This window comes from Pholcus phalangioides, unplaced genomic scaffold (genome assembly GCF_987345545.1).
Source record: "Pholcus phalangioides strain wild (caught in Gottingen) unplaced genomic scaffold, Ppha-v1.0 ptg000002l_1, whole genome shotgun sequence".
In the NCBI taxonomy this organism is placed as follows: Eukaryota; Metazoa; Arthropoda; class Arachnida; order Araneae; family Pholcidae; genus Pholcus; species Pholcus phalangioides.
This window is the reverse complement of record NW_028301595.1, coordinates 11907509-11921336: the sequence shown is the minus strand read 5'-3', so window position 1 is coordinate 11921336 and position 13828 is coordinate 11907509. Positions and strand designations below refer to the sequence as shown.

Below are 13828 nucleotides of genomic sequence, written 5' to 3'. Positions count from 1 at the left end.
ATTAATCACCTATATGGTGGATAAAAAGTCTTTTGACACAAACAAACAAGAAAGCAAACAGCTAATAAATAGTTAAATTCGCCAATTCATAGGCATTATAATAAAGTATCACGGGAAATTTTAATCCACGTTTCGGTATCATAAAAGACAAGAATGGAAATGTCTTGAACTCTGAAAAAGACATTGTAAGCAGAGGGAAAGAATACACAAAACATCTTTCTAAGAAATCAATCAGATGGAAAGACAATAAATAGTAATATAGAAATACATCATGAACCATGATGAACCAAAGGACGAAGTCAGATGATCAACTAAAGAATTACAAAGCTCCAGGTATTGACGATATTCCAGCATAGCTTCTGAAAAAGGCAGATGAAAATATTATCGATGCACTAACATCACTACATCAACCAATCTGGGAGAAAATACAAGTGGCCCAAAGACTGGAAAAGATCTATATTCACACCCATTCACAAAAAAGGTGATCTTAGAGTACCACATGCGAGCAAGATTCTACTCAAAATTGTTCAGAAAAGACTCGAAACTATTATAGAATGATAATCGGCAGTAGAGCAAGCAGGTTTCAGAAAAAAATAGGGGAACTAGACACACCAAATGCCCAATATAAGATGGATAATGTAGGCAGCAAAAGAATATCAAAAGAACTTATATTTTTGTATCATTGATTATACAAAGGCCTTTGATCGTGTTTATCATGATACACTTTGGGATATTCTTGGAACAATTACCTCGTCTGCTTGATCAGAAATCTATATATTAACCAAGAGGCAAGTGTAAGAACATACTATGGCTTAACTGAATGGTTTGGCAAGGATGCATTCTTTCCCCAAGCTTATTTATGCTCTATGGTGAATATATAATGACATTGAACATTGAAGGACCGGACACACCCCGCTTCCCATCTCAGAGAGATATCGAAGCTTTCCCGGGGAATGGGAATATATAATGAGATAGATCATCAGATTTAGAGGAATTGGAAGCAGGTGTTAAAATTGGAAGTAGAGTGATCAACAACCTTAGATAAGCTGATGGCACAACTCTGGTGGCAGAATCTGCAGAGGACCTGAAGAATATTATATCAAGAGTAACAACAGAAAGTGAGAAGCTTGGACTTTCTATCTAAATACCAAAAAGCAAAGATCATGACTGCAGCAGATATTCGCAGTTTTCAACTAGATGGCGAAAGTTTTGAGATTGTGGACAGATTTGATTTCCTAGGATCAAGAATTGTAAAAGAGGGAACACGCACAGAAGAAATAAAAATACGAGTAGTTCTGGGTAAAACAGCCATGAGAAAGCTTAATATAATAATGAAAGACAAAGATATCTCAATGAAAACAAAAATTATGATTACAAATGCGTTGGTCATTCTTGCTTAATGTACGGATGTGAGAGCTGGACACTACGGAAAGCAAATAAGAAAATAATTGATTCCTTTGAACTTTGGTGCTGGATGAGGATACTTAGACTTCCATGGACAGATAAAAGGACTAATAAATCGGTTATCGAAGAAGTCAAGGCTGACTATTCTCTAGAAGCAACAGTCACTAAACAGAAACTGTCTTACTTTGGTCATATAATGCGTACAGAAGGCTCACTAGAAAAAATGATAATGCTTGGAAGAATAGAAGGAAAGAGAAGAGGAGGAGCACCAGATGGATAGAGGAGACAAAGCACCGGAATGAAGCTAACGCAACTGAGGCATGCTGTGAATGACAGACCAGTTTGGACAGCCATGATCTATAGAGTCACCAGGAATCGACTCGATGGTTCCTAACAATACAACAAATAATAAAGTATAATAAATAAGTCAACTATTTTTTGGAAAATTCTTGGAGTGTAAGGCAAGACTTGGCAAGTCTATGGCATGGACCCAGTTTGTTCCAGTGGGTATTTTTCCATTCTTTTTTCACACAATGGAAAAAACCAATGAATTTAGATAATTTCTGACTTCGACTCGTCTATCGAACTCAATTCACAAATTCTTGATGATAATCATAGCTCTGACTTCACCACCGATAAAACTCTAATTTTGTTGCTTTTCATGTAATGTCCGATAATTTTTGAGCTATATTTACGGTCACTGTCGTGCTGGTATATCGGTGATAGCGGCATGCGTCACGTCATAAAGGACGGCAAGTAGTTATGAAATAACATTTTTGCAACGAAACCTGCCCCTTGTGTTTTTAGGTAAATAGGATCGACACCTTTAACAGAGATGCATACCAACTTTCACCTTCGTGTTTAACAGTAAGCACCTATAATACCTTAATAATGGTTTTATAATTTATCTTATAACTAACTACCTATTAGAAACCTGTAATACATCGTATGTTTATTACCTATTAGTATTTTGGATTGTTTATCGTGTCAGCAGCAAAATTAGCATAATTTCCGTCTCCTTGCCTTTATATAATTAAGTAATAACGATTTTTTTGTTTTCATATAGAAGACAACTAAACAAGCCCATAATGCTCATCCGACGTTTTGCAAGTGATACACTCGCATTCAGTCCATGTTTTGAATTAAATTCATCGGGTGTTTTGCCCAGTGGGCATTTCGAGGATCTCTCTTTGCTCGCATTTTGATTGTTCTATCTATCTCATCTGTTATCTTCTTTGGTTATACTGAAAGAAAATTACTTTTTACATGTTCCCGAGATCATTAAAAAAAACACGGCTTCACCAATTTATGAACTGTCTCGAAGCACCAAAATCTCTTGCCGCTTGAACTTGGCTTCGTCCTTACTTAAAGCCTTAATTATTTTTTGTTATTAATAAAAAAATTCCACCGAGAATATTCCCTACTTTTCATAATGTTCATTATGTGCTCTGTATAATCCTACGATAAATTCATATTAAATAAAAATTAATTGCTTGTGTTTACTAAGAGTATGTGTTTACTAAGATTATGTGTTTACTTTTATTAATTACTTATGTATGATTAATACTATATTCGTCAAAATACTTTCGATCCGTACAAAAACAAAAATTAGACAATAAAAGCTCACTAATTCAGAACAAACAGTTACAGTTGTCGATGAATATTTTCCTTCTTTCTGCTTTACATATGTCCTAGTCAGGCGCAGTGCATGCAAATGAGCTGATTTTACAAGCGTTATTGCATTTGTCAATAAAACTTTTGAACACTACTGTAAATTGAGATTTAAAAAGGTGCATTTCAATTTCGTAGATTTTTAATTAATTAATTACTTAAAATTTCAAGTAATTAATTATTCAACTGTTATTTAATCAATTATTTAGTACATACAAACATTTTATTGCTACTTGTTATCAAAAGGTAATTAAAATTCCTTTAACGAAACTTAATTACATATCTGAATATGATACTTTTGTGAATTATTTTCTTCTTTGAAAGGTCTAATTTCAGGTAGGCACATTCTCTAAGCTTCTTTCAAGGATTCAAGTTATGATCGGTTTTTATTTCTAATATTGTGTGTTACCGATAAATTGGATACACATGAATGAAAATAAAGAACGGAAGAAGTGTTGTGTGTGTTTTTTTTGTTATACGTAATGTCAATCCTCAGACGAGTTTTCAGAATTGAAGCAATTATCGATGAAATAAAAAATGTTTGACAAACTATAAAAACTACTCTACGGTGTCTTTGCAAACAAATTTACTGAATGTTGGAAAAGGTAGGGTTTCCCAGTGATATAGGAAGTGCAGGTAAGATACTATTTTAATTTTTTCGATTATTCCAATTTAAAACATTATAGAAACCTGAAACCTCTTTTTCTATAAAATTTGGATTCTTGTCAATGCTTTGACAAGTGTATAGTATTTAAAAATAAATATTATATAACTAAGAAAAAGGGAACATTTAAAAAATAATAATTAATTAATTTGGAATAATATAGGCTCAAAATGAAGAAATCTAATTCGAATTGATCAAAAACACGATTTAATGAGTCAATGAAAAGAAAAAATGGAAATTTAATTGTTTGTTTTTATAGTTGACGATGCGTTGGTATCATTGTCTATTTACAAGAGGCACAAATGCATTCTTCCTAACTTGCCCCAAAAACAGTCAAGGTGGACCCATAGAGAATTATTTCTAAACCTTTCCTCTCTTCTATCTTACTAAACTTCCCATCTTGATGGGATATTCTAGCCCAACTCAGATAATACTTAGCGTATTCCATATTATGTGACTCCCCACCTGAAGAAATAGTCTCATCTAACCACAGACAATAAAATGAATACAACCCAATAAAATACGCTTGTGATGTTCATTGTGCTTAGTTTCAAATTACACACGTCTACAAGGTTTTCCTAACAGGGAAATACTTAGCTGTTCGTAATTAATTTTCTTAATAATTTTAAGAATCAACTGGGTGCTGATTCCAGATCTGACATTAAAAAATGGCCATCATGTCTAGTTTTTTGTTATATGGCATTTAATTTTGAACATCTATACGATAATAGAAATCGTATTTCTATTTTTTTCCATCTAAAACTTAGAGAATGCAACACTGATTTTTTTTATCTCAAACTGCAACTGGATTCTCCGTTTTTCTTTAATTGAAAGAGAAACATAGGCCTTATGTTTATATTGTCCTTTAGTCAAAAAATTGAGCTAAGTCAATGTCGCACATGCATTAATGCTCAAATAAATTTTGCTGCCGATTCACATTAAAAATTTTACGCGGGAGGGAGGGGGGGGGGGGGTTGAGAGAACATGGGAGCTTGTGCGTTTCCCAAGACGATCAAAAAATGAATATTACTTTATACATAAAAAACAAAATATCGAAAGAATGAATACGGAAGACGAATAAAATATCTTTATCAGCTATTTTAAGGTATCCGACTACCTTTCTTGCCACTTTTCTTTAAAATGCTTCTAGAGTGAACTTTAAATACATTTTTTGATAGAAAGTGTCTCGAAATGGTGAAAACAGTGACAAATTTTGGTCTACCTATTATATTTTCTATGAAAAAGTCGTTTTTATGTCAAATTTTAGGCAAAATCCATGTGATATTCGAAACACGATTGCAAAAAATTTTATTAATGAAATGCTTTGTGATTTTCACAGTGCATTTAACTAGTGATGTTGCAGGTTATGAACCAAAATTTAAAGGATTGCATGATATGTTCATAAGTTAAACCAAAATAGGTTTAAGTACGTGTGAATTTTTTTGAAATTTCATCCTACATTTTGTCTATAAAACACTGTAGTTCAAAAAATATATATGATAGACCTTAGATTTTGGTTCATAACCTCAACAATATATAGCAAAATATCACATTAAAATTTCGTAAGGATGCAATGAATCAAGTTTTACAAATCATGTCACACACACAAAGTCAAGTAAAATGTCAAAAATAGCATTCTTCGTAAAACTCGTTTAAAGTCTTTATTCGCGTATTACTTGTATCTAAAAACGCAACACTAAAGTGAACGTAACTTTGATTCTAAGCATCATATAAACAAAACAAGGCCCGTTTTGGAATTGCAACAAATAGGGCTTTTATAAAAAATAAAAAAAATGAAAATCCATATTTTCTTCCAAAATGACGTTTTCAACGTAGTCAACGTAGTAACCTTAATCAATTTCTGTTGTCTTAAATGTTTTTCGAAGGTTAATAACTAAAAATTTATCTGGAAGAAAATCCTTGTGGAACTCCCCCCATACGCAAATATTTTGTGATCCGTCGTAAGTCGATCATGCGTACGCCCTTGAGCCTGATGAAAAATCCTTGTGAAAAGGATTGAAAAAAAGTGAAGAAAACATTGTGAAGGTTACGGAAAAATCTGGCCCAAGTTTCTCTCACCTAAAAGGAAAATTTTCTGAAATTAAATGTGAAAAAACTAAAACTAAACTACAGAGAAACTATCGAGGGATTTTGTTTTCGCACTGAACTCGCTGCATGGCAATCATTCACATCTGCAACGAAGATACTTTTTAGGGAACCACAAACAGGAAAATTCTCAATATATTCAAGAACTGCTCTGATCGTACAAAAATCTTGGATATTAAATGACTCCAGAAATCCATTTCGAATTTTTCCTTGACAACCTGGGAGCAGTCAGCGATGAACGAGGAAGGAGAAAGGTTCCACCAAGACATTCGTACTACAGAGGAGGCAGGTGGGACCATTATCAGCCACCTCGTTGGGCATTTTGCCTGTTGTGGCGTTGTATTTGTATTTGTATTTGTATTTAATCGAGAGTGATATTTGTTGGCTTTTTTGAAGAAAGAAGACAACACGATACACATTAAGAGAAAGAAATTAATTATTTTTTTATAAAATACTAGAAAAATGTGTATAAATTTCGTTTTGTGTCTCTACATGTGTGATCTATTGATATTATAGGTATGTGTATGAAGAAACAAATATCTTTTCTGCTTTTCATACTGACGATGCATGAATGGGATAAAATAAACTATCGTAATAAACATATTACAATTTTTTTATTACGGATATACCAATTATCTCCCTTTTCAAGATATGTGAGTTTTTCATAGTATATATGCATTTCAAAAAATGACCATCATTCATACAGGAAAAAACTGTACGTGATGGAGATTATTTACATTCATATTTTAATCCAGCATAGCCAAAATCAGACTAAAAAACTTATTTCACTCATGTTTCGAAGAAACGTCTAAAATTGTTGACCAGTGTTAGAGACTCTTCTCTAATAATTAATAAACACTTTTGAAAACTCTGAGTGAATTTCTGGAAGTGGAAAAACAAATATATTCTCCTATGGCAGCCGCGATGAGAGTGAAAACTGAGCGACCCTGACACTCTAATGGGGGGGCATTTTGAAGTTGTTATCATTGTTACACTTGGAGGACATACCTGAAAGCAGGGAAAACCTGGTATTTCATACTACCCGACTATTCTATATTACCCGAACGTACCACACAAAGTAGATTCCTCTAACTCAGTGGTTCTCAACTTTTTTTGTGACTCGTTTAGTAAAAAAATTCGATGGCGAGCCCCGGAGGTCTATTTGTTACTTATTCATTAAAGTTACTGATTAATTTTTATTATTTCAAAATATTTATAATTATTTTCGTCAAAAATTTACTGTTTTTTCCCTTTCGGGAGGCCGCGGAATATCCGGAGAGTGCACACGGAGCCCCAAGGGTTCCACTGAGGACCGGTTGAGAACCGCTGCCCTAACCGAATTGCTTACGGGTTGTTTTTTTAGGTGAGATTATCACTGAGAAATCTACATTTTTAAATAATACGCTGAGATTATCTCTGCATTAACAACTATTATTTATCACAGAGCGAAATATATTTTTCGAATTTTTTTTTATTCTACTCCGAAAATTTCACAATTGTGGAGCAGACAGTTATAAAATAACGGATTCTGTACTGAAACTTCATTTTCTGGGCTATGATTTCTGTGAATATGTTTTTCGCGGATATTGCTACACAAACTATTTCTCGTATAAAACAAATATAATTTTGGTTTGAACAATTATTGCATTATCTGTGGACTTATATGTATAGCAAAACCTCTCTTTTGCGGACACCGGCGGGGACAAAAAAATTCGTCCGTAAAAGAGGGGTGACCTCATATAGGGGTGTCCGTTGAGAGGGGTTATACTGTATAATAAAAATGCTTACATCTTTCGCGGCACACCTAAGATCCTCTCATGGCACACCGATTGAAGAAAACATGGGCTGTAGCGAATTTGGTGCTCGCCAATAAGCAGTATATGCGTGATTCACACATAGAAAATTGTCAATTTCACTCCTTCAAATTTCATCGAGGAGTAAAAACACCCCTTCAAGAGTTTTAAGTAATTTTTTAATAGAGTTATTTCCCTGTTCCTCTAACCTCTCACCCCCTCTTGTTTTACGAAACTACTCGTTAAAATTAATTTGTGGAGCACTGAAATTATTCGTCAGAATTATTTTTTTGGATATTACTGAAGTCATACTTGGCTCAAAGATGGTGGATGAGCCAACCTGTGGTTTCAAGAGCTCCAAGCAGGAAAATCAGGTACAAAATTTTCACTTACTGGTAGATCTAACAGGAGAGTGGCAATGTTGTACGGTACCCAGCACATAGCAAATACTGTCGTTAGAACAAGGAACCTCTTGGCTACCTGTCTTCGTCTTTCCATAATGTTACGTATCCTGAACGAGTTTTTCTGTGGGGAAAACAAAATCCAACAGCTTCACAACCAAAATGAAATAATTTTACGAATTCCCTGAAAAAATACCAAAAAAAGCTCAATGGTTTCACCTTACCTTTTTCTGGTCTGATCCTATGACATTCCTAAGCGCTCTGGTCCCACCACAGAGTTGAACTCCGATCCGGCAATAAGCAGCTGCCATGGTTGCTCCGGGAATAACAAAGACCAGCGTGAATGTCGTGAACGCGTACGTGATCCTGGCTGTTGATGATGGCCAGTATTCGACACAGTACACAAACGCCAACTCTCTGCTATACGGAAAATACAGATCAATGATTTAGAATTATATTTTTTATCCTTCTCCTTGATATATTAAGATAAGATCGAGAAGATAAAATAATAATTATAACTACAAATAAAATTGTAAAATTATTGAATTTCACCTGCTGTCAATGGCGGAAGTCAGTATGACTCCACGAACTTTCCTCACGATCAATACAGGAACGAACAAGAGAAGTGCCAGAACCCATACCATGAATATACCCCAGGCTACGTGTCTACGGTAAAGATGTCTTCGGAATGCGATGGGATGGCAAATGACCAGGTATCTGTCAACGCTCATCACTGTCATCGTGAAGACGCTTGCAGCAACCGCAACTCCTGCGCGTGAGGAGAATAATTGAACAAATCATTTAACAACTGAGATATAGAAATCAAATTGCGTTTGCTCGAACTTGTCACTTTCCAGGAATAAGGTGAACATCTGCTGATAAAGTGTGTGAAGTAGGGCTGACAATATCGATTAACATTTTTAACTACAGTCGAATCCCGTTATAACGAACTCCAAGAGACCAGAGAAATCACTTCGTTAAAATGAAATTTCGTTATAAAAGAATTCCGGTTTTTTGCATTGTTGCTATGTAAACTTATCTGGAGGTTAGAAAAGTGTTCGTTAAAACAAGATTTTTGCTATATCGGTATTCGTAAAAACGGGATTCGACTGTACTTGAAAAAAAAAACTTTTTTTTTATTAATTGATGTTACAAAAATATAATTTATTCAGTTTACTTATACCTATTCGCTAGATGTGAACAAATATTAGAATAGACTAAGAAATTGAGGCTGCACGCTTGAATTATGGAATTAACGTTAAAAAGTTTCGTCAGGCCCTAGAATTTCTTCACTAAGTTCCCATTAATTTTTCAGAAAATCCGTCATTTCAATCAGAAAATCAGTCATTCGGATTAGTCGCTGATTTTAAAATTACTTCCGATCACAATAATGTTACCTTTTCCCCTAGAAACTGCTCCCAAATGTTACTCAGGGAGAGGGCGTGGGGGGGGGGGTTGATTTTTTTCCCGAATACGAAAACTGCGGTTCTCACAGGAGACAGTAAATTTTGGTTTTGTTTTCCAAAGCGTATTTTGTCAAAAATAAAAATTAAATAATCACCAGTTTTCGTTGAATCGACTCGCATTTTCTCCATGTCGAATTTTAACATGACCAGAGCAAAAGATTGCTATCGCAGGGAGTCCCACACCGAGGGGTTAGTGCTCTAACCTCTCGGTGAATATAAAAAAGGCTACCGTGTTTGGAATCGGCAATAGATTTTTGGGTCCCGGTCTGATTTGCCCCCGTATGCTGAAAATGACAATGGTGCGACAATAATGATTAATCCCAATGTCGAAAAAATTGATCAAAATAATCGATTCAAATATTTTTAAGTATAGCCACTTATGTGAAATGTAATGCAATTTGTCATTTATATAATTGTAAATAATAATAATAATATATAATTAATAATAATAATATATAATTAATAATAATAATATATAATATATAATTAATAATAATAATATATAATATATAATTAATAATAATAATATATAATATATAATTAATAATAATAATATATAATATATAATTAATAATAATAATATATAATATATAATTAATAATAATAATATATAATATATAATTAATAATAATAATATATAATTGTAATCTTCAAATATATTTTAAGATATACAGGTTAATCAGTTTCGTTAAACAAATCGAAATAAATTATGAAACTTTCAATAAAAATTTCAATCGGATTAATTATAAGTCGATTAACTCAACTATAATTTTTAACTGCGATTAACAATTGATCGATTAACCGACCCGATTAATCGGACCAGACTTAGTGTGAAGACGTTCGGTCGACAAATTAAAGTTGTGAAATCCGCTGTTTTTGAAATGAGCCATCAAGCCACGAGACTGCTTGCATCAGAAGATAGAGAGTGTATAATGAAGACTTTACACACCCTTAAGTCCTGTAAGTGCTAATGCGGCCTTTATCTCATCAATCGTTCATCGTAGAAATATGATTCCAATTTAAAAATTGCTCAAAAATCATTCAAAAATTACTCTGCACCAGTTTTGAGAGTGAAAATACAATGTGTCAAAAAATCTAAATTTTTATACGATTCCCCTTGTCCTCTGGCTTCCAATTAGAAAGTTGTTGTTCCGTATTTCCTGCGGCCAACAGAAAAAAAATCCATGTTCCTAAATGCAATATTCGCTGAGATATTCGAATTGAGAAATCGGTGAAAAGTTATGGAGGAACAGCAAAAACTAACGAATAACGCTCGTTTCCCTTATTTATGCTGTCCTTCCAAACTTTTCTCAGATTTCTGAATTCGAATGTCTCAGGAAACAATTTTCAAACTGAAAATTAGAGGACAAGGGGGACCGTAAAAAAATTTAGATCTTTTATTTCGTTACACATCGTATTTTCACTCTCAAAACTTTTACAGGGTAGTTTTTGAACATTTTTTGAGAGTTTTTTAAAATTGAAACTATACCTCTTCGACGGACGGTTGATGAGAGGAAAGCCGCATTAGCACTTCGAAGACACGTGTTGTCATTGCATAGGAAAGAGATATCACGAAAAATTTATCCAAAAGCCATTAGACTTTGTTTAATTTGTCTCGGAAGGTGACGACATTAGCATTAGAGAGAGAGAGATAACATTTTCTATTTTTTTTCAAAAGGTCCCATCATTATATATATATATAAAGATAGATAGACAAGGCTCTCTCTCTCGTTATCAGTATCATAAAGAAACATAATATTTCTTCGAAGATAGCTTTTGATGGGTCCTCCTCGTAATAAGTGTCAGATTAGTTCATGTTACAAGGATATGAGGATGGAACGGGTGAATTACATACTCACACATATACAGTATGTGTGTGTGTGTGTGGGGGGTGTACATATGTTTCCCTTTACAATACCTAACGAAGTACTTTTGTAGAATTTCGCTGACTTTTCTCGATTTTTTTTTATCTTGGCGCATCAGCAGTTTTTTTACTTTTCTCTCAAGTTAAATCTTGTTAAGAGCCTTTTTACTCGTCAAGATATTCTTTTTTTCTTCTCGAATGAAGTAGAACGAGAGAAAAAGTGCTCCAAATATAATGGTAGTTATAACTCAATAAAGGTCTATTAATTTTCAAAAAAGAAGAAAGAATGTAAGAAACCATTCGGATTCCTCAAGAAAAGGTCTTTTTCTGAAAAAAAAAAACGCTTTTAAAGGTAAAAATATGTAGTAATGGAAACTTTCGATCATCGAACGCGTTCGCAAATTAAAGAATCGAGCTTCCTCTCAAGAAATGATTGTGGTTGGCTGATGAATTATTTTCATTTTATTTGCGCAATCGCGAGTGTATAAAAGATCTTTTTGAAGTGTGACTACTATTACAAGTACTAAATCGTACCTGCACCTCGTATAGGCTTACTTTCCTCAGAGGAATTTCTGCCCGTTGAAAAGTCTCGCCGTAGAGAGATCAACAGGCCTACAACGTTATAATTATTCATTCACTACACTTCACGCTCCAGGGGCCGTTCAAGTATTACGTAAGCAAAGTTTTAGCCATTTTTGACCCTTCCCCCCCCTTGTCAGCAAAAGTCAGCAAAACGCTGACCCCCTCCTCCCCCTTGTCAGCAAAATTTCGTCGTCAGCTTTGCCCCTCTAAATCCTAACTCATATTTTTTATAAAGGGTGGTTGATGACGTAATCATTATCCAACCCCCCCCCTCGCCCCTTGTCATCAAAAGTCAGCAAATCGGAAACCCCCTCCCCCCCCATAGATGATGACGTAATACTTGAACGGCCCCATATGAGTTGAGGGAAAAAATTCATAGTTTAAAAATTTGGTTGCAGATGGCAGCACTACACATAACAAGCATTACACGGAAACAAACTTCACGGTAGGTTCACTATACGTACACATACATTCCAACATGTACCAATTTCTTAGCAGTTCCGCAGAGGAATATACACGAGATGCATGTCTGGTTTAGTAGTAATAGTAGAGGAATTTCTGACAAGTCAGTAGACGCAGGAACGTCTTATGTGTGTGCGTATATATGCGTGACCTTTTAACGTATTTATGCTGTTAGAGTGTTTTTTCTGGTTTCCGCCATCTGCCTTCCATATTTTGCAGTAAAGACGGTAAATGCTTGAATTTCATGTTACAACGATTACTAATCTCTCACTTATGGGTCCCCTCTCAATTATGTGTCTCTCTCGGTTATAAGACGATTTTCTGCACTCCTGGGCAAAGTTATAGGAGGATAATGATATTTATCATTCATGTATACGAATTTTTCATTTATGCGACCCATTTTAAGAAGTTCTCCTGAGTTATGGGTGGCAAAAAAATTTGATTTTTTTCAGAGAGGCTTTTTTCGTGGTGTGTAAAAAGTTCATCAATGAACAAGCTATTATGGCTAATTAAATTTGTTATAGTTGTGCTCAAGAGTGTATTCATTTTCTTGTGTGTGTGAGAGAGAGGGAGGGGGAGAGGGAGAGAAGGAGTGAGAGAGAGAGAGACTACATCGCAGAATGACTACTTCACCAAACATCAATTGCAATTTACTGCCGTTAATGAGTTGGGTTAAAAATGAAGGTGTCATTTATCGGTGGTCGCCTCAAGCTGGTTGTGGGGGAAAATATCTTATATCTATATTCTTTCTCGGGTTTGAAGGTGTTACCGTGGGCAAACATCACGGTTGTAGACGAGCATCACACCACGCCATTCAGGTTCGGGTACATCGCTGACTATCTAGATATCAATTGGAGTGGGGTTTCCTTTGGAGGTTCTTTTTTGCCACTCCGTGCACCTCACTGTGGTATCATCATTATGCCTAGTTTAATGGGCAGAGTGATGATAGATACCGCATGAAGATAAACTTATCAATATCGATAAAACATACTGTACCTCGGGTGCTAGGAATTTCAACTGAAGGGGGTTAGTTGAATTGATGCGATGAGAGATTGGCGATAGGGATAAGAAGTTTCAACCGATGGCAAGTTATTCAGAAAGGTAGCACATATTCGTTTTCACTGGAGACCGCGTTTCGAGTTCGCCTAGTGACTAGGCTAGAATGACTAGAGTCTAGTCATTCTAGCCTGTTGATATGCTTTAAAATGGGTAAATGGAAGCAACTGCCGAATTCATTAAAAATGAACAAATAAAACTTTTATAATAAGTTGTTTGCGAGAACTACAAAATGTTGGATTGTAATGCACAATTGAAACAATGAAGAGATTGATGCAGAAGATAATTTAAAAAACTCCTGCGACATTCGCTAAAGTTTAGAAGCATGAGAAAACTCTTCATTATTATCTGAGACTTCA

General features: G+C 34.7%; 1 protein-coding gene across 1 annotated transcript in view; it reads right to left on the bottom strand.

Annotated features, from left to right (window-relative positions):
* Positions 1-7986: 7986 nt before the first annotated feature.
* LOC149089419 (QRFP-like peptide receptor) overlaps positions 7987-13828 on the bottom strand; it is a 58208-nt gene continuing 52366 nt past the window's right edge. The window contains exons 4-6 of the mRNA XM_089240308.1: positions 8592-8808; positions 8264-8459; positions 7987-8163 (exon numbers count right to left, since the gene is read on the bottom strand). Coding sequence (XP_089096434.1) covers positions 7987-8163; positions 8264-8459; positions 8592-8808 — 590 coding nt within the window. The remainder of the gene's footprint in view (positions 8164-8263; positions 8460-8591; positions 8809-13828) is intronic.